Source organism: Sphaeramia orbicularis, chromosome 10 (genome assembly GCF_902148855.1).
Source record: "Sphaeramia orbicularis chromosome 10, fSphaOr1.1, whole genome shotgun sequence".
Taxonomy (NCBI): Eukaryota; Metazoa; Chordata; class Actinopteri; order Kurtiformes; family Apogonidae; genus Sphaeramia; species Sphaeramia orbicularis.
The window spans coordinates 20,735,444-20,757,738 of record NC_043966.1 but is presented as its reverse complement, the minus strand read 5'-3'; the positions used below and the strand labels follow the sequence as shown (position 1 = coordinate 20,757,738).

General features: G+C 39.5%; 1 protein-coding gene across 4 annotated transcripts in view; it reads right to left on the bottom strand.

Annotated features, from left to right (window-relative positions):
* Positions 1–8,431: 8,431 nt before the first annotated feature.
* enox2 (ecto-NOX disulfide-thiol exchanger 2) overlaps positions 8,432–22,295 on the bottom strand; it is a 230,979-nt gene continuing 217,115 nt past the window's right edge. For 3 of the 4 annotated variants that reach the window (XM_030145753.1, XM_030145756.1, XM_030145755.1), the window contains 4 exons: positions 21,660–21,716; positions 20,797–20,902; positions 16,223–16,308; positions 8,432–9,255 (listed from right to left, as the gene is read on the bottom strand). In XM_030145753.1, the coding sequence (XP_030001613.1) occupies positions 9,124–9,255; positions 16,223–16,308; positions 20,797–20,902; positions 21,660–21,716 (381 nt within the window). In that variant the 3' untranslated portion in view covers positions 8,432–9,123. The remainder of the gene's footprint in view (positions 9,256–16,222; positions 16,309–20,796; positions 20,903–21,659; positions 21,717–22,295) is intronic. The other variant, XM_030145754.1, reaches the window with a different exon arrangement.

The following is a 22,295-nucleotide window of genomic DNA, read 5'->3' as shown; positions in this document are numbered from 1 at the left end:
TTTTTTAAATTATTATTATTATTATTTTTTTCTATAGTTATTGTATATCTGTTTTACAGCTTTTATCTTGTTGTATTTCATGTGTGTCTATTCGCTGTTTGTGCTGCTTTTGGAACCTCAGTTTCCAGAGGGCTCAGCCCAAAGGATCAATAAAGTTCTATCTGATCTAAATCTAATCTAATCAATGCAAACACTGACTGATGGATTCAAGCTGTAGTTCCCATTGTGCTCAGTAGGAGGAGCTGTTGTCTCACTGCCTCTTGTCCATTGGCTTTTATTTACATTTTATCCAGGGATATCTGTCTCAGATCTCCATGTGCAGTGGTTTACATGGTGCCACAGGAGCAGTGTGATGCACGTCTGTCTGGATCCATTCATCTGTATTAAAAAAAAAAAAAAAAAAAAAAAAGAAACATTTGGGCTGATTATCAGTGTGGACAAGGGCTGCTCCTCTAATCCGCTCTCTGGGGTGATTGGGGTTTTATTTTGGGTCATATCCTGCCAAACACAGCCTCCATCCTCATCCTCTCACCTGCTCATTCAGGAGAAGCTATAACCATAATTAAGTAGATCAGGACGCCTTCAGGGAACAATATGAGAGGAAGAGGTAATTAACTGCATCTTGAGCATCATGATATCACCCAAAAGAACCTGGTTATCTCCTCATGTCCAATTATACATTCATATCCCCAGTGTGATGGGACTGTGTACATATATAGATCTATTCTCCGTAATCCCCCTTCAATCCTACAATGAACACAAAATTGTAAATTCAGACCCAGAATTTGCTTAAGCTCAACATCAGAAGGACATCTCCAAACAGTCCTGATAGAGGTTTAACGAGGCTGGAATCCTCCTTTAAGGCATCGTCTGGGCCGCTGACGTAAACCACACTTTTGAATAGTTTTAGTTTGTGTACACCTTGAACTGAATTAATAAGCAGGCTCCTCACTGTGTCGCAGCTTGGAGTAGACAACAGTGAATGGAGAGCAGCATCCACTGAGGCCACGCTGGTAAATTTAATGAGTCTGTGTGTTTACTTCCTCGTGCGATGCCTGAGAACCGGACGCAAACTCACAAGCACGCCTACATTTGTTTAACACATACGTTAACACACAAAGGGTTTAAGAGAGATAAACTGTGGATTTCTACGGCCGATCAATGCGTAGGAAACATAACACAGATGGGAGAAAGAAAAGAATGAATGTGCATTATTAGTGTTTTATTTGTGTCAGCGAGGGCAAAAGAAAAACGAATGAATGAGAAAGAAAAGGATGGTTTGAGGCATGTTAATAGTGGCTTTTCCATTGGACATCTGCGTGAAAACGTCGAATAAACACAAGTGCGTAATGTCGATTTTTCCATTAAATCACAAATACGATGATTTGTTTATTTAGTATCGCGACATGACATGAGAAGTCATTCAATAAACATGGGGACGAACGTAAATATGGCGTTGATTTACGGATATATTCATTATTATTATATATTACCTCTCTATCTCGTACTAAATTAAAAAATGATTCAGCTTCCTGGTGCGTCCACATATACTGTGACATGTTTCTTTTAAAACTCTTCTCTGCTTGTTTTAACGTTCGTCAACATCCGTTTTTTTTAAATTCATGTGACTCTAGTGGTGGAAAAAGGTCTTTCCATTGCAGTTTTGCGTGATACACTATTTCATACCAAGTTTTGGTGAAATTGTTGTTTTTCCATTAGGTTAATTTTAAGTTATATTCACACAATTTAGGGTCAATGGAAAAGTGTCTACTGTGTGCTGAAATCAAGTCGTACAGAAGTCGCGTTTCCATTTACCCTCAAATTTTGTTAATATAACTTATGGATAAAAAGTTACCTAATGTATAAACAAAAATTCCACCAAAACTCATCTTTCGCTTAAAAGTTTGTGCTCTGGCAAGAGGTCATTTTTCGGGTGTAGCGCAATTGATATGTCACATCAAACTGCAATGGAAAGACCTTTTTCCACAACTAGAGTCACGTGAATGTTGAGCTAACAGGACTTGGTATTCCAATCCCTAATTGATCAGCACTTGGTGATGAGTGGGGTAGGGGTAAAAGCTTCACTGGGGTCTTCAGGTGGGCACCCTGCTTCGTTGATGTTTCGTTGATAGGCCCACAATGGCGGTTTGGATTGATGGCGACTACTTACAGGGTGGGGAAGCAAAATTTACAATGAACGTTTAGTTGTTTTTTCTCAGCAGGCACTACGTCAATTGTTTTGAAACCAAACATATATTGATGTCATAATCATACCTAACACTATTATCCATACCTTTTCAGAAACTTTTGCCCATATGAGTAATCAGGAAAGCAAACGTCTAAGAGTGTGTGATTTGCTGAATGCACTCGTCACACCAAAGGAGATTTCAAAAATAGTTGGAGTGTCCATAAAGACTGTTTATAATGGAAAGAAGAGAATGACTATGAGCAAAACTATTACGAGAAAGTCTGGAAGATACTATTAAAGAAGAATGGGAGAAGTTGTCACCCCAATATTTGAGGAACACTTGCGCAAGTTTCAGGAAGCGTGTGAAGGCAGTTATTGAGAAAGAAGGAGGACACATAGAATAAAAACATTTTCTATTATGTCAATTTTCTTGTGGCAAATAAATTCTCATGACTTTCAATAAACGAATTGGTCATACACTGTCTTTCAATCCCTGCCTCAAAATATTGTAAATTTTGCTTCCCCACCCTGTACCTGGCTTGATGGCAGTTTGGGTTGATGGCGCTGTAAAGAAAAGAAAAAAAAAAAAAAAAAAAAAAAAAAAAAAAGGTACGCCGGCGGTTTGACAGACAGAAAAAAAAAAAAAACGGATGTTGATGGATGTTACAACGAAGAAGAAGAGTTTTTAAAAAAAAAAACATGGTGTGGTATGTGTGGACACACCAGGAAACTGAGTCATTTTTAATTTAATATGAGATAGAGGAATAATACATAGAACAAGAAAAGCACTCAGAGAGCACAGACCTCCGCCAAGACAGATCTGCCCCCCCAATCACCACCAAAATTTAATAATTTCTTCCTTGTGCCAGTATCAAAATTTCCTGAAAGTTTCGTGAAAATCCGTCCTTAACTTTTTGAGTTATCTTGCTAACAAACAAACACACACACGCAAACGCACAAAGCAAAGTGATCACAATACCTCTTGGCGCAGGTAATAATAATGAGTATATTTGTAAATCAACATGATATTTGTGTTTGTTGCAATGTTTATGGAATGACTTCTTGTGTCAACTCGCGATAATAAACAAAGAAATCATCGACATTTGTGATTCAATGGAAAAATCGACATTACGCACTTGTGTTTATTCGACATTTAGTAAATATCGGTAAAGTTTTGCGCAGATGTCCAACGGAAAAGCGACTAGTGTGTAGAGGAAGCGTACTGATGCACAGCCTGGTATAGACAGCCTGTTTCAGCCTGTTTTCCCATGTGCACCACCTGAAAAGGAAAGAATGAGTAACAACATCACTGAACGACGCTGTAAAAGACAGAAGCGGGTCTGACCTTTGCACTCCGCGTATTAAAAATGCGCTGTATTTCAGCTTTAGTGTTCACTCTACTTTTCTAATCATGCTCGACAGAAGCCTAAAGACTACGGGGTCGGAGGTTCCGTTCTGGATTTGACATGCAAACATTTCCACTCCCACGACAGAAGGTTCACTTTTCACCCATGAAACCCTCTTCCAGTTTAAACCGCAGCAGTTAATAATGAATATGCGCGTACGAAGGGAAGCCTTGTAGGAGCTTGTAGGCAAAACATACTCATTATTAATTCAGGTACGAGGACTAGTATGCTGACATAGTGCCCAAGTGCATCAACACTAATTTTTCAAACACAATGCCTGTAGGAGCTGGAGGAGGCCGACGAGAGCAAATCATGTGTAATAATAAACCTTTGTTTCCCAGAGCAACGAGGGGGGAATGTGTGCCGCCGAACAGCCCAGCGGAGGCACATTAAAAATGCTTGACTGGGCGTTTGGGAGGAGCCTCCAGTCTGCTGCTATGAGCTCTCTATCATGTGAAGGTGAAGAAGCAGAAACCTCCCCTCTGTGGTGTTGTAGAACTGCTTAATATATGGATCCAAGCAGCAACAATATTTTGTATAGCCTACACAGGATACCAACGCCCCCCCCCCCCCCCCACCCCTCCACATAACCGCCACCCCAATTAAACATCATTAACACGAGCCCGGAGGTGTGTTTCCCACTTGAGTGAAGAGTGATGTGGCAGTGCCAGGCCCCGGGCCAGGCTCAGTCAGGTGGACGTTAATGACTGCAATTATTCTCAAGCTTCTGTTATTTTACTCAATTGCCTTTCTAATCACTATTGTGTATTGTATAGTGTCGGGCAAGTGACTATTTTTGGTAATTTCCATACACATTACAAGACAGGGAGTCAACAATTTCAGATCCAATGTGGCAAGGTTATTATCGTTAACGAAAACTAACGAAATGAGGAAAACTAGAATTGAAAAAAAAACAAAAACATTTTCGTTAACTGAAATAAAACAGTAATTAAAAGAAAAAAAAAACGATAACTAACTGAAACTGTATTGTTGATTGCTTGTTTGTTTGTTTTTAAATGGACTCCCAAGTCTGCAAATAAAGATGATGATGATGTATGTTTACAAAACTGACTAAAACGGATACAAATTATGGATAAAACTCCCTTCATTTTTGTCTTTGTCAATGTCGGATTGATACAAAAGCGGTTTATTTTGCTCTAGCAATTCTAGCTAGCTGCACCATACGACACTTGACGGTCCGTCACTTCTCGTTCAGTCGTCTTCTGGTCACCGCTCTACCTGGAAACACGGAGACTGAAGCTGGGAGAAAGCAGCAGAGTCTGTCTGGGATTTATGTGAATACGACGACGAAGAAGACAAAAGATACGACAAAACTAAAATTAATATTAAACTAAAGTAAAACTGAGCATTTAGAAAAAAAATGAAAACTAATAAAAACTAGCAAACCTGCTCGAAAAACAAATTAAAACTAACTGAATTACAGGAAAAAAAGTCAAAATAAAACTAAACTATAATGACAAATCCAAAACTATTATTACCTTACAATGTGGTCTCCAGGGTCTGTAAGGTCCAGCTCTGCAGGAACAGTGAGTGTACCTGCTTTGTTAGGTACCATGCAGTAATGGTACTAATGTAAGGAATGATGTTCAAAGGGATCATGTTGGATGTGGACAGGGGTCTGGATCAGCACTGATGTTGGTCTAATGTCCTAAAACACATGTTCCTTTCACCTTACATGTGTTTTTCTTGTATTTTTTTTTACATATACTTCTTGGATATTACTTTTTTTTTTTTTGGCCACTTATGGGTAACAGACCAAATATGGTAACTTCATTGCCTCGGGGTGAGAATCAATAGGATTTTATCAATATCAATGCTATTGTTGATTCTGCTTACCAATCCTATTCCTTATCAATTCTCCTATTGATTCCTGAGAGGGAAAAAAGTAGTTGGACAGGTCACAGTGGAGCTTGTTTGACCAGAAGCGCTCGTATGAAGGTGGTCGGACACATGACATCCCTGGTATTTAATCCATGCCGGGTCAACAAATGCTTGATCATGTTGCTGGTACTTGCACCCTTACATGAAATGACAGCATTAGACGGACTAAAGCCGACATTATCCTCGTCTCCTCTGGTGAAATGTAGCTGAACTTTGGATCATATTTCATGTCTCACTGTTATTATCACCTCCACCAGGAGGTAGTCATCACTTTGCTTTGTGTGTTTGTTTGTTTGTTAGCAACTTTACAGGAAAACTATTCCAGCCATCTTTACCTAATTGTACCCACAGATAGGCCTAGGCCCTGGGACCAACCCATTAAATTTTGGGGTAAGTAGGCCAAAGTTCAAGGTCACAGCAAGGTCACAAAATCTCAAATTTTCCTATCATTCATCATTGAGCAATTTTCGAAAATTCATAAAAAATTCAAAACGACTCCGATTAGCCTCCAATTTGATCCAGCCGTAGCTTAGAACAATATCTTGTATCTGGCACAAAATCGTCCACATCCACTGTGGAATGTGGACTCTGTGGACATTTCCATTTGACATTGGAAATCCCATTTACAACACATTTTTCATTATAACTCAACAAACATTGATTGGAATTTAATCTAATTGGACATACACGACTGGTACCAAGTTTCAACTTTTTCTGCTGTGTGGAAGAACCTTAAAACAGTTTAATTTAAAAAGAAATAGTCGATCCACACATGCACACCATTCGAGGTGCTTGGTGGAGGTTTGTGCTCTGTGAACACTTGTAATGTACTTATTTATTAACTGTTTGTTTCTGTATATTGTATAATCTTGTTTTTACTTTTAGCCCCACCCCCACCCCCTACCCCTCAAGGAGCCATTGCTCTTTGATCAGGCTGCATTTGTAAATAAGAATCTGTTCTTCATTGCTTGCCTGGGTAAATAAAGGTTAAAAAAAAAAAAAAAATAAAAAAAAATGGCTTTATCCTCTCCATGATTCCTCGTGGTTAAAGCAGATCAGCGGGTGACATCATTACATAATGTACTGCGACGTGATGTAATGAAAACCAGAAAACGTCATGCTGGGAAATGAGAGGTATTACAAAGAATTGATAACGCTGGAGGTGTACAGTTCTGATGGTTTTAAGTTGAAACCGGTTTTCGATCCCCACTCATATCCCTGACTTTGATTTTCTACATGACATTAAAAAAATGTTGAAAAATTTCACAAAAGTAACATTTTAGGTCCGCCAAAAACACACTAAGGTTAGCATTTTGAATTTCAGAGTATTTCTGTGAGTGCCCTGTAAAGGGTTGATTATTGTTCACTTTATATGTTTGGTTACTTTACACACAGTCCTGTGCAAATGTTCCAGACCAACATCAGGTTTGTTGGTTTAGTAACGTTCTAATGAGCACATATGCGTTTGTCAATCTGTATTAAGATCCAACCTGGATATATGTGAAGTATCTACAACAATAAAGGGTGAAAACAGCTTCTATAAACCAAAGTGATCATATTTAGTCTCTTTAACCCTTTAGTTCAGACAGGATGAGATTAATTGCGTTAATTCTCTGATGTTTTATACCAGGTTTCATTCAACACGTCAGATGTTTCTAACTGTGCTGGTCCACATCATGGGGTCAGGGGTCACACTAAATAGTAGCTTTAACCTTTAGAACCCATTTTGTTCTGATTTTTGTGCGTGTTTTAAGGCTGTGAAAATATTTCCAGTATTTTCCTGTTGCATCAGAAGAGGAAAAAATACATATGCTCATTTTAATTCAGCAAAAAACAACAACGCTAACGATAGTCTGAGACTTCTGCACAGAACTGTATATTTACATTAGACAGTGCAACACTACGCCAACACTGACTGCTGTTGAAAAGTTTAGAATAAGTGTTTTGATGTTAAATATGACTGAATTTCCAGACTCAGGTTGCTCAGAGCAGTTCGCATTGATTTGATTGACAAGTGATGGAGCAAATTTAAAGAAGAAAACCAATTAAAAAAAAACAAAATGTGGGTGTATATTCCAAAATGGAGTCTGTCTAAACATAGAAGCATCTCTTTATGAGCCAAGCCTTCGAATGCGTCCCAAAGGCTTCGCTGATCTGTGTTAAAATCAACCAAAGGGAGACATTCTTCATCACAAAAAGATGCAAATCAGAACAAACGGTATATTCTACACAAGGTTTTCTGTGGAGAATATATTCACCTTTTGTTAGTGCTAGCTGTCATTTAATTGCATATTTTTTCTTATTTGTTTGCAGCCAACCAACAGAGTTTAAAGAGTATTTCAATAACATGTCAAGTACTTCAAGTAAAAAAAGCAGTTTAGAAAAATACGCACCATTTCAAAAATAAATGGATCTTTTTCTCTTATAAACAGACGTAAGGGTTAAAAAGTTGACAGTGAAAGTGTACGATTTATCACCAGGAACAGGTGGATTGTTGAACCTGACCCAATAAGCCTTTGAAGTGTTAAGACTTATTCTGTAAACTGTACGACAGTTACTCCTCGACGCCGACTGTATGTTACGGCTTCATTCAGTAAATCTGAAAACGGTGCCCTGATGTCAGTATATCCTCCGAGTGAACATAAAGGTTGAGTGAGTGAAGGTGTAAGTGTGTTCTGAAAGACACAAATGTCCTTATACCAGCCTTGAGCGTCGGGAGAAGCAAAAAAAAAAAAAAAAAAAAAAAAAGAGTAGACATCAGAAGAAAAAGAATGCCCTTCAAGCAAGAATGGACCCAAACGGAGGCAGACGCTTGTCTTGTGTGGGTGCATGTGTGTCCCTCAGGACTGATAGTAAAGGCCTGACAGGCTTAAAAGATGCTTGTGCAGACATTCACACAAACACACCGCCCACAGAAAACAGCCAGAGCATTATATACTCAAATGTCCTTTTATAATCAAAAATATCATCCAGGCATTTACAGTGTATTACAACAAATGATTCTATGCAACTCTGAACAGCCTTTACAGAAAATGAAGAAATATATTCATTTGTGATCTATTTTACAAACCAGGAACAGAGAGAAGAGGAGGAGGAGGAGGATGAAGGGTACAGAGGTTTGAAGTGTTCACGTAGACCCTGATAACCTCCCTGTTAGCCCTGTAGTCCTGGCCCACACTGACAGCACATGGAGCCAATCACAGGTTCAGACAGTACAAAGTCCCCCCCCCCCCCCCGTAGACGGCGACTACATTATAATCCAGTGACTGTAGGAATCGGCTCTTCTGCCACCGTCAGAGTCATTATGTCTAAAAATATTTTGCAGACACTGAGATACTGAGAGTTCAAGCTCATGAGGATTTTGTCACCGAGGTTTGGTGTCAACATTCCTGTAACCATGGCGATGGCGCGTTTGTACTGTACGTCTGTGCCACCTACACAGAGTCTCTGAAATGCTCATGTAACATTCCTCCTGATCTGAGATTTGTGCTCAGTCTTCTGTGTCCTTGTTACAGTCAGGTTCAGCCCACTCCCTTTGATATCTGTGGGTTTTTATGTCTTTCACATTTTATATAACGTCCCTGTGTTGCTTTGTCTGCTCGTCCCAGAAGTGTCAGCAGTAAGGTCTTATGTGCTCTTGATGCCCTGAAAGCCGCAGAAGTTCCAGCGTTTCTCCAGACTGGCGCCCACGCCGGTCAGCTCCTGTCTGAAGGTGCAGGGCAGTCGTGACAGCAGAGCCTCCACCTCGCCGGGGTTAATCTGCACGAGCACAAAAACACAGGTCAGACACTGAACACAGACGCGTCTGCCTGGACGCAAACAAAACACCTGCTCACACCGTTTACTGACGGCACTTGAAAAAAACACACACCTACTGGACCGAACATGTGCAGTAACATACCACTGGGTTCACTAATCACTAGGCCTGTAACGGTACACAAAATTATCGGTTCGGTACGTTTTCGGTTTTCAAAGCCACGGTTCGTTTTTTTCGGTTTGGTGCGGGAAGAAAGAAAACCCCTCAAAATGTCTTTAATACATTTATGAATTTTTGAACATTTTTCCCCCAGTTTTTGGAGACAATAGAATATAGAAAAACAGGAATATAATTCTGCTGCTATAAATCAAATAGAAAATAAAATGAATTATTAATATTACTAAATGTATTTTAAACATTAGTATTGCACTTTTCCCTGAAAGGTAGTTTTGAACAAATGACAAAAATCAAATCTCAGCTCTGTCAGTTCACATTCTGCAGAAAAATACCCCAAAAATTCGACATGAAGTGCAACATTAACAAGAGGGTAAACTGGTATTCTGTTTAAACAAACTGAAGAGAAACTTTGACAACAAAAAATTAACCAAATTATTTATTTTAGGACAGAGAACAAACTGTTTAGGCCACTGTATGTGCGCGCGCGTGCAGGGTGTGATTTGTTGGGGAGATGTTTTTTTTTTTTTTTTTTGGTCGGAGCCAGGGGGGTCCGTAACTAACGCTGGCGTGAAACAAAAGTGCAACTTTATATACTTTCAACATCTAACTCCAGGTTCGATTCCTCTTTTATACCGCGTGTGTGTGTGTGTGAGAGAGAGACAGACAGAGCTAGTGTAAGTGTTTTAGAACTACCGTAGTTCATAGGTGGTAAACAACGTCCGTCTTATTAACGTCTCTTTCCCTGTTGTTGTCTTTCACCAGGACCTGAACTGATCCCAAACGGTTCGGTTCGGTATGTGTACTGTTACAGGCCTACTAATCACAGGTGTGTGTTTTAAGAAAATGTTGCATGAAAATTCCAGTTACAAAGGTTTGTGGACACCCCATGCATTTGTGATATCCTCCTGAGACCAACCAGTGCATTTTTTATCCTCTGTGGGGGACAAGAGTTTCACAACTTCATTTAAAAAGAAAGTGAAAAACAACAAAAAAACAAAAACAAAACACTGTCCACTGCAAAGACTAAGATGAAGGTTCTTCCTGTATTGTCAGTGTACCGTACATGCACCACACACAGAAATCTAACCCATCACTAGAACATGCAGGAACACACCACACACTGCACACTAACAGCAGTGGGCTTGCCATATCAGACACCCAGGGAGCAAATGGGGGGTTAAATGCCTTGCTCAATGGCACATCAGCCAAAAACTTTCCTGCCAGTTTGTGGAATCAAACCGGCGACCCTTCAACTCTCCAGCCCTCATTTCATTAAAAAGTAAAAAAGGCCAAACTTGTCCTGTCCTGGGTCTCAGGAGGATACACTGCATTCACAGTCAGTGTTCAGTCACTGAACTCTGACAAGTATAGTTCCATTCTCCAAACACACATGGTCACTTCTGCACACGCTCTGTTCTGTCACCGTCAAAACTGGATGTTTCAGCAGATAATGAAACACATCCAGGACATGACATGTTTTCTTGTTAACAATAAACCAAAAAATGTACTTGTATTTGTTTGTGTCTGATGCAGCCACACCTTTTGAAACACAAATGATAATATTTGGGATAGTGGAAACTTTTAAGTGTCTATACTTTAACTTCCAGACATTAAATGTTTGGTGAAATAAGCGTTTTTTGCGTGTTCTTCACCAGTTCATGCTGCTTTCGATGCTTCATGAGCTGTGTTTGTCTACAGTGAGTTGAAGACCGTGTAATTTACAGCAAATGAAAGGAAACACTTTGGGAAAAATGATACAGGAACAGATGTTCCATTATTTATCCATTAAGAGTTTCTAATACTAACTTCTCAACTTCCAAAACTTTTTTTTCAGCTGAGTGATGTCAGGTCAGATATCTGCACATTCTCTTTCCTCTGCACCAGCATATTAATGATGACTATTTTGGGTATTCAATCAACAAATACGTAGCCTGATGCCAACACACTTAACTAAAGTAAGTACAGTGTGCAGCTGTGAGTTATTAAACACAGGCTCATCAGTGAACTCAGGTCTGGACTCAGGTTTTGTGGACCTGGTGAGATCTATTAAACTGTACATGGAGCTCCTTAAGGCCTGATTAAATGTTCTTCATTCAGAAAAAACATCAACACCCGCATCCTGCTGAGAATGCAGATCCACATCACTCACTGACCTTCACTGTGTTCGATTTTTACAAACACACCACAGAGATCCTGAATCTGTCATCACTGAGGGGGACCGGGACCAGGGTCCTGATCAAAACCACTTGGTAACGTCGGTGTTCTCATAAAAAAAAACACTCCTCATATCTCAGATGGGGTACTGGTGGGATACTAGTGGGGAACAGGTGGGGTACAGGCAAGATAGAGGAGGGGTACTGGTGGGATACAGGTGGGGTACAGGTGGGGTATTGGTGAGGTAAAGGTGGGGTACTGGTGAGGTACTGGTGGGATACAGGTGGGGTACTGGTGCACTTTTTTGTAGCATTAACACCATTAGCCCAGGTTGCTAGGCTACCAAGTTTCTTTCAGTCAGTGTGTTTACAGTCATACATTGGCATCTACCTGCACTTAAGTCTTCAGTTTAAGTCTCCATTAACTTGTATAGTTTGTGTCATGTGTTGTGTCACTGCTGCTGCTGTAGAAATAATAATAAAGAATCACAGAAAGTCCATTACCTCTGAATGAGACTTCTGAACTCTGATGTGAAATAAGTCTGATTTACACAGGTCAGACTTTAACATTATTCTATGTGAGTACCTGTTTTTGATTCATTATCATACTTTGCATTTTAATTATAGTGTGAATAACCACACACAAAAAAAAGTCAGATTTCAGCAAAAAAAATCTGAATGAAACATTATGACATACAGTGTGAACGTAGCCCAAGTGATTATTGAAGACACTGCAGCTATACATCCACAAAACTGTCCGTCATTTACTTCATGTAGACAATGTTGTATGCAATGTTGGTCCAAAATGATCCAAAAATGTAGTTTTTACTCAGATACAACACCTAAATCCATCTCACACAGCCTGACCCAGAAACCAGAGAAAACCACAACGTATATTGTTTACGTTTGTAACTGTTTCTACATTTTATAAAGTGAGAAAATAGTGATTCAGAACGTGGATTGTGATTCTTCTTCAGAGTATCGTCAGATGATGTTTTGGCAGGATCACCCAGCACTAATATGAGCAAAGTTCCCACTCCTGTGTTACACAATTATTCGGAGGCAGCAAATTAACGTTGAGCATTGCTCATAGATCCACACTCCACACCTCCTCTGTGCTCGATTCATACTCGCAAACACTCGCAAAACATTCACTCCACACCTCTGCAGCAAGTGGAGAGTCTTAACTAAATTTATAGCGACCGAGCGATGACACGGCAGCTGCGTGACGAAGCTAATCTGGCTCCAGAATCACTATTCAACCGAAATCCTGAGGTGACAAGAGCCGAAATCCAGCGTACGAGCCGCTGATGACAGCCCACAGTGTCTTGCATTAATAACTAGATCGTCGGAGCCCCGCGCTGATGTCAGGTCGCATTAGGGTCCATCATGGAGGTATGACTGGTGTGTCATCGTACACAAAGGAGCTGTGTGTGGAGCCACCAGATAAGCACAGAGGATTGGGCTTGTTGTCGGGGAGTCTAGCCGGTGATATTGACTAAACTCGGTGGGCCGCTTGATGTGTGTGAGTGGAGTGGAGTCGACGTATGAGCAACAGATGCAAAAGAGAACTCAGATGTGGGTGGGTGTTCACGTACACACACACACACCCTTACACACTTACACACACGAAGACGCACAGCAGACCAAAAAAACCCCCATAAGGCAAGAAAGAAAAGCGGTCGCACTCTATTCTTTGCATGTGTGCGAATGAGTCAGACTGATGATGAGGAGATGCTACAGGGAACAGCCATTTCTCGGGGTGACCTTGTGGATGTGCTACAAACTTTTAGCAGATGACAAATGAGTTTCAAAGAGATTAACAAGTTAGAGTTGAAATTGCAATTTGAAGGTTTCATCACGGATGTATAATAATGTGTCTTCTCTGAAATAGAGTGGTGACGATCGGACTCTGTACCGACGTCCTCTCGTAGGCAGAAATAGCCATTAATCTCTGCGTTACTGTGCAGAGGTGACATTGAAAGTTGGCATTTTGAAAGCGTCTAGTAACTGGCAGGGACGAGCGATAATGTGTCTAAAATGCCTGAGCGATGGGGATAAAATAGCCGTGCTTCGCTAGACAGAGTGGAAACTAAGGGTATCTGAGGACTGAGGGTGGTGTTGGGCTTGAAGTGTCAGAATGAGGGATCTAGTTCTGATATGTTCGAGCATCAAGGGAAATCACACAAATAGCCAGGCATGGCCGGGCGCAGAGCTCTGACGCTTCAGAATGGGAAAGTGAGAAGAACTGTCTCCGAAGTTCAACTTTCTATGAAAAGGGTTTGGGCATGTTTTAGATTTGATTTCCGACTAAACGCACATCGGGATATTCTCGCTGAAACAAGAGCTGGATGAGAAAATCAATACGTCTCTCATATCTGTGTGGAGCTGATGGTCAGATATTTTACATTTGATATAAAAATCCGTCTCCTCCTGCCTTCTCCGGTTAAAACATGTCTGCTGGGTCTAACTTTATATTTAGTGCACAAACATGAGAATGGGATCATTCGTCCCAAATACCTCCAGGAAGAAAACCAATGACAGTACTTACCAAAACAGTCTGACTTAAAGCTATAAGACGTAATATATTCATCATAATCTGGGTCTGTGTTGGACTGTACATTTGGTTGAATTGTGTTGTCGTTTTGTACGTTTCCATGGTTACAAGGTTATGGAAATGAAACTAGTCTCCAAAAACAGGACAGGGGGGCTAAAAATTCAATCCAGATATAGACTAATGTTATGAAGCAAGTTTGGAAGCACTATGGGTCTATTTTAAAAATAAATATTTACCGAGATAAAAGAGAAACTATTTTTCAGATAAAACACTTTTATATATTTTTATACAAAAATCCACATGTAACACAGCAAAAAGGACATAAAAATTATGCGCTACTTTCTTTCAAATATCTTTTTATTCTCTCACAGGTTCATTTTGGGAATTGAACTAATTATGCAAGGCAGAGTGTTTCGCAAAAATGACCGCTGCTACAAAATCACTCGCGATTTATGTGTGTTTAAATGGGCGGGTTCTGCACGTAACACGAATGGACACGATGAGTTACACGCGAAACCTGGAATGAGACTGAGATTCATGAAAAACCTGCATGTCTGGATTAGAAAAACCACTGGGATTGTCACATTGAACACAGTGTCTTTATAGTGGTATATAAGACCATTTCAAACCAGATTTTCCAGATCAAATGCACTGACACCTAGGAGGCTTTTCATATCTCAATTTTGGTCTTATTTTTGGCCCTAATATTTTATTAAAAATTCATTCATTTTGGGATGGCTCAGAGCAAGAGAATCATTTTTTTTTTGCATTTATTTGAGGTCATCATTCAGTACATCCTGGGGGGGGGTATGTCTAAATTTCTCTTTTATTATTGGGTCTAAAAAGCTGGCACAGTGCCAGGTACCAAAATGAACCCAGTTTCATAGAAGCATCCAACTTTGACTCTGACTGAAAAAAATTATGTGTTTTCCACGGTATATTAAAACCAAACCTTTTCAGCTCGAGTCTCCTCGGGACCCAGACTCACAAAAACATGACCTGAATTCCCACAGATCTACATTATTATTTACTCTTCCACGATCAAACACCGACTCTGAAAGCTTTTTTTGAATGTCATCTCGTATCTGTTTCATTGTTTTCACTTCGTTATTGCATCTTTCATGTTGTTTTTGTCTTGTTATGTAAAGTATGCCACTTTAATCTTGTTACCTATTTGACTTCATTGTTGCCTTTTTACATCATTATAACATTGTTCCACCTCATACATCATGTCCAGCTTTGACATAATCATTGTCAGCTTGCGTCTGTTATGCCATTTTAGTCTCGTTACATCACTTTATCATCTGACGTCTTTCACAGCTGAAGGTTCTCCTCAACATTTGACATGGCTTTGGCGAGGTCAACATTTATAAACTCTTTTCTGTACACTTTTATGAACACTGTTCTTCTGCGAATATTCCTCCTCCAACCGGTGACCCAATAGGAACATCTGTGCGATCCATTTTTGGGTTCTGACCTTAAATAAATAATTCTATCATTCATAATTGATGCCATGTACTGTTTTATTCAGGTTCTTCATACTACCAGACACAAAAGTGACACTAAAGTGAATAAAAGTGAGATAAAACTATCCAACTCCTCAAAATAAAAATCTAACCAAGACTATTTATGCACTTAACACTAAACTGTAATAAAAACCAAAATAAAAAAAAAAAAAAAACAACACATAGAAATTGCTGGAAATATTGAGATCATAATAACTCTGGGTCTTGCTGCTATTTCACCACATTAATCTACGTTGTTTGTTATTGTTTTGGAGACCCCAAGCGGTAGAAATGACATATTGAGCATTTAACCTCCAGACCTCTTCCGCAAAATGAAAACCCCGCTCTGCAGAGAGGGCTGTAAAGGCAATACAGAGAGCTGCTTGCATCAAGGAGCACTGACTTAACGGCACAGCGGGACCCTGGCACAGTACAAACCCATATGTCAACCCTATGGGGGGGGGGGGGGGGGGGGGGGGGGGGGGGCGACACTGTATCTGTATGTTTCCATGTATTCTAAGCCTGATCCCAAAGCCAGAGCTGCAGTGGAAGTTTGGATTCGTTCGAGCCTGTTTACCTTCGTGTCCAAACGCTGCAGGTAGGAACAGATGTACTCGATGCTGGCTCCGAACGGGTGGACGTGCAGGAACGTCGAGATGATCCCTGAAGTTGAACAAACAAAAGCAAAGGCATGTCACACACCTACGGTTTCAGTCACCTGTCAAACTATAAAAGAAAACAAAAAAACCCTTCAATGGACGTTAAGAGGCACCGGTTTATGTTGTTTCTCTCTCCCTCGACTCGGAGTAACACAAGCTCTGGGTGTCTTTTCCCACAGTCCCAGTGCTGTTAAAAAGCCTCTTGTATATTGTGGCTTCAGATTAGTGGGAGTGTTTAATGACAGCTTTGATGCCGTTGTCTCTCATCAAAGCCGTACTCTCCCCTCGCTCAAACAAACCATCTGCTATCGGCTGGCAGAGTGGGCCAGGAGAGAGATAATCCTCCACCTCTGCTTACTAACCACCTTTAGATCATCAAGAGAAGAACAATTGAAAACGCACACACACACACACAAACTGTTCGGACACTGAAGTCAGAATAAAACGATCATTGGGGACTTAAAGAGAAAAACACTACTCCAAGACTTCATTTTTGCCACCTGCAGGAGGTCAGTCAATACTCAAACCTGCCTGCCTGGAGCTGCTCCACTGCTCCACCGACAATGAATAAATAACAAACTGAAGGGGAGTCTAATGGTGCACCCGGGTACACCACAAAGTACAATTTCATGGTGATTTATTTGCATGAATTCGCCCACCGGAGAGGTTTCGCTGCCTGTGTTTATTTGCAATAAAAAAGAGCCAACAGACAAATTCAGTAACAGACGTTTACTGTAACAACATGCACCCACTCCATGTGTGGGGATGCCTCTGTGTGTGTGTGTGTGTGTGTGTGTGTGTTACAGAGCTCGGATTTAAGACTCAGATTCACTATCATTAATGGTTCTCAAAAGATGAAGTCTGTCTCTGAAGTTAGCAACATTCCACATGTTCAATTTTTAATCACCTCTCCCTGCTACGCATCTTGTATCTGCAAGGAAGTACTTTGAAACGCTCAAAAACAACATCAGATGATTCAATTCTAGAGAAACTGATGCAACTTCGAATATATCAAGGTATTACACATATATCTACCACAGTTAGCATGCGAACAAGCTAACTCCTGTCTAATAACACCACTGTAAGAACGTGTAGCAAAGTTAGCTCGCCAGGTTAGCCACTGTCAGCAATACCAGTTAATATTAACACATTCTGCTGTATTTTACCTGTAAAAAAACAAAACAAAAAACAAACAAACAAACAAACAAAAAAACACAGTAACTTGCCCATTGACATATGTTGGACACTACTACAGGGTGGGGAAGCAAAATTTACAATATTTTGTGGCAGGGATTGAAAGACAGTGTATGACCAATTAGTTTATTGAAAGTCATGAGAATTTATTTACCACAAGAAAATTGACATAATAGAAAATGTTTTTATTCTATGTGTCCTCCTTCTTTCTCAATAACTGCCTTCACACGCTTCCTGAAACTTGCACAAGTGTTCCTCAAATATTCGGGTGACAACTTCTCCCATTCTTCTTTAACAGTATCTTTAAGAAAGTCGACATTGCTGTGTGATGTTCTATTGGTAGCATGTTCTAAAACGCCCCAAATAGCAGAATCCAGAGGGTTTAGATCTGGGCTAGAAGGCGGCCATAAACATGATTCCCAAAAATTGCTAAAGTTGGATTTGTTGCTGTTGTCAACAAGTGTTTTGGTGTTCTTGTGTAAGATTTTAACTTCAAATCATATTTTACTGCATTTCTAACGGTCTTGTTGTCTACCTCAAGTTCAGTTGCCATTTTTCTCATGGATTTGGTTGGATCCTTTAGGATTTTGGATTTGAGAGCTTGAATAAAAGCTTTGGTACGTTTTTTGCAGTAATAGTTTTGCTCATAGTCATTCTCTTCTTTACATTATAAACACTCTTTATGGACACTCCAACTATTTTTGAAATCTCCTTTGGTGTGACGAGTGCATTCAGCAAATCACACTCTTTGACATTTGCTTTCCTGATTACTCATATGGGCAAAAGTTTCTGAAAAGGTATGGATAATAGTGTTAGGTATGATTATGACATCAATATACGTTTGGTTTCAAAACAACTGACGTAGTGCCTGCTGAGAAAAAACAACTAAATGTTTATTGTAAATTTTGCTTCCCCACCCTGTATGCATAAGATGTAATTAATGAAAAAAAAAAAAAAAAAGATAAAGTATGTAAATAATGACTTTTACTACTGTTAATTCACAGAGCAGTTGTTTTACATTTAGAAGTCAGATTTGATGACTTTTCCAAGTTAAAAATCCAATTTCAGAGGGGGTTGTGGTTGAAATTACCGAAGGAACTTGTAAATCTTGACTTCCAACTTCAAATAGTAGTTAATTCTAATATGCTAACAATGATTAGTGTCTCACTTTTTATACACTATCTTGATGAAACGGCGTGAAAATATACACACTTATCAACTTTGTTCAATAATATGTTCACTATAGCCTCCCAAATGGTACTGATTTACAACTAAAAACTGTGCAGGGTAAGCTGTATTGTCATTTTGCTAACTGACACCCTTTACAACCGCATTAATTTTAGAATAACAAACCAGCTGACTCAGCAGTAAACCACCTACTAATGTATTAAATCCCACACAAATGTATTAAGTCATAAAGTAACGCTGAAAAACTAACGGATCAAGGCAGCATTAAACTAAGATCTCCTGTTAAGGGAGTCTTTTGGCTCTAAGGAGTTTGAGGGATTCACTTTCCTGTTTGACAGCTGATACTAACACCAATACTTTCTGGTAAAACACTGCCCCCCTCTGTTGACAGTTTTTTTTTTTTTTTTTAAATCTTAATCTACACATTGGACCTTTAAATCACGTAAAACTTCATCCTGTGTTTTTAGAATCTGCTTAGGTTTCCGAAGCCAATGGTTTCAATATAATTCAATTATTTACATCATTTTCCTTCCCGGCAGGTGAGAAACACTGACTGTTAGTGGAGCCATTGTGTTGAATTTGTGCTGTCATTTGGTTTTCTGTTTTTCCAGAGGGCATAAACACAGAGGCTTTAATAAGTCTTTACACTTGGATTTTGTACATTGCTCTGCCTGTGTTAAACTGCTAAGAAACTCTTGAGCCAAACTGAACTGTCATCAGCTTCTTGTTTTACCCTGGTCCTTTCAGAGAGCCATTAAGGACAGTGTATACAACACTAAACAGGGTGCCTTATTCATTTGCCTCCAGAAAGCTTCTTCTATTATATAATTATATAATCATACACGTATATAATGACTTCAAACCCACAGATAAAGAGACACAGAGTTTACACAAAGAGTCTATTCCCAATTTCTACACTTGAATCCCTTTAATAAAGACTGTAGTCTTTCTGTATTCTTAAGGTAAAACCTATTGACATAAATAATAAAAGTGCTAAAATCATCAGTTCAGAGTTGATCTAGACCTGGAGATTTTATTTGTACTGAAGATACATTTACAGAATGTCTTCCAGGGTTTTTTTAATTCAAGGTTTATATATGTAGTACACCTTTGTCCTATTTGTGAAGAAGTTAAGATGTATTTTGTTTTACTGATAACAGGAAATAAAGTCAATCAGAGCTATTTGTTTGGACTCAAAGAAATTAATGTGCATATGTTTTCATGAACATGTGCATAAAACAAAGTTGGGACCTACAAAACTTGCATCTCCTTGATATAAGTGACTTACTTTAAGAAAACATCATCAAGTGATGTAGAAATTACACTGAAATGGTCAATAATATTAATTTATGCACAGACTTGGTCGAGTTAATTGCAATTTTTAAGATATTTAAGTGTGCATATTAAGTGTGTCGTCAGGAAAATGCAACACTTTTTACTGGAAATCATAAATGTCAAACTCTTTAGTTCAGGGGCCACATACAGCCCATTGTGAACTCAAAAAAGTAAAATTACAGTGTGAAAATGTTTACATTTACGAAGTAACAAAAAAATGTGAATAACCTGAATATCCATTAAGAATCTGACATTTCTTAAGAAAAATAAATGCAATTTTAACCATGTTATGCCTCAGGTTATCATTTACACATGTGCATTACAACTTATAGATCACAGTGTAATCAACCTACAAAAGGCACAGAATATTTAGTAACAGCCATCTGGAACTGAAACGTATAACATTTAACTTTATGATAAATAACTTATCAAGACTCAGTGACACCCGTGACCGTTAATGACTTCTGTGTAATTTTTGCACTGTGAGCCAGATAGAACCCTTTGGAGAGCTAGTTTTGGCCCAAAAGGCAGTATTTTTGACACCCCTCTTCTAAATTAAGACACTTAATTAAAATTTCTGAGTACATTGTCAGTAAACATAAATTTGGATCTCTCAATTTTTCCAGAACTGTAAAATAAAACACCTTACCACCTATCCCTAATAAGGGCTCGTGTGGATGTAGCTCCTACTATTACTAAGGAATCCACAGATTAAATAAATAACACAAATCCTATCGAAGCGATTCTCGAAGTATATCAAGTTGTTTTAACGTACCGACTAGCAGCGCCTCTCTCTCCGAGTGGACAGGACTCTGTGGACTCTTCTCTGTGGGACCTTCTTTCTCCTGACTGCAGGACACCACCGTCGACGCAGCTCCTTCCTACATGAGCAAATAAACACACATTCACCTTAAATGAATCTGCCAGGAGCCACAGGCAACACTGGCACCGGCTGGGCGTGAAGTAAACAAGCTTAAATTTAAGGTGATGCATGGCACACAATAAAAAGACAATTTAACGCAAATAAGTGGGATGAACCCATCAGAAAGTTTCAGCAGCAACGCAAAAAGAGGCGGAGGATAATGAGGTGAGGGGGATATTCAGCCAGCAGCCATGATTCTGACAGAAGGATGAAATGCACATCACACAGAGACCAACACAAGACACAGACAGTATGGGAAGAACAAACGGGGAAAAAAATGAAGGGACAAATGATCAAGCCATTTGTTTTGGACGGCTGACAGGTGGCAGGGGGAAAAAACCAGGAGAAATAAGAGTTTTTGTCTGTCTTTGTTGTCCTACATTTTGTTTTGTGTGTCCCATTTTCACTCATGCCTGGTGGCCTTCTTCTGTTTTTAATCTATCCATAACACCATGCGAGTGTGCGTCTGTGTGTGGGTGTGTAAACACATGCACATGTGCGAGGCATTTTGACTTTATGACTCCTTTATTTCCTAGCCCAGTTGTGTCTGGGTGATTTATTCTGTGACAAATGCAGTTGCTGCGAACTGGATTGGCTTGTAATGATCTGTCATGTCACTGGAAGAGGCTGGAGAGGAAAGTCAGAGGAGGAAGGGAGAATGAGGACAAAACAACATGGAGAGTGGAGTGGGGAGGGCTCAACCTTTTTCCACTTACATTGGTTTGATTAGCGCTCTCCTCGCTGCCTCTGTCGTCTTGCGTCGACATCTCCAGCTGTGGCACATTAGAGACATGTGAGGAAAAGCCACTGAGAAACAAGCTAAACACTAATGTAGACAGACGGAGAAGCCAGGGTGCACACAGCGTGGTGCGCAAAACCACACAAACACATGCATTTTTTATTTTTTTGGGAGCTGCGTCCAGAATTGTGCTGATTTTGAACAAATACAAAAAACAAAGGCCCCCCATCCCCCCCACATGGATATAATTAACTCCTCGCCCATATTTGCACAATATGGTGTTTGCAACAATGGAACATTTGTGTGTCCTGATTAAATGGAAAGGCATTTGCTATAGTCTACTGAAAGTGATAACATATATGAGGACAAAAAACTTGTGCATATATATATATATATATATATATATATATAAAAACAGCTAATATTCATTCATAGAGTTTGACAATAACACTTAAAAAAGAAGCAAAAATCCTACAGTTTACATGAAACTGCCATACTGAGTGCCATTATTATCTTGATATATTAAAGAATTCTCAGTTTCATATTATGAACAAACATTTTATTTGGTGACTTTGAAGATAAATAAAACACCTGCTGTTGTATTTTCCCTGAG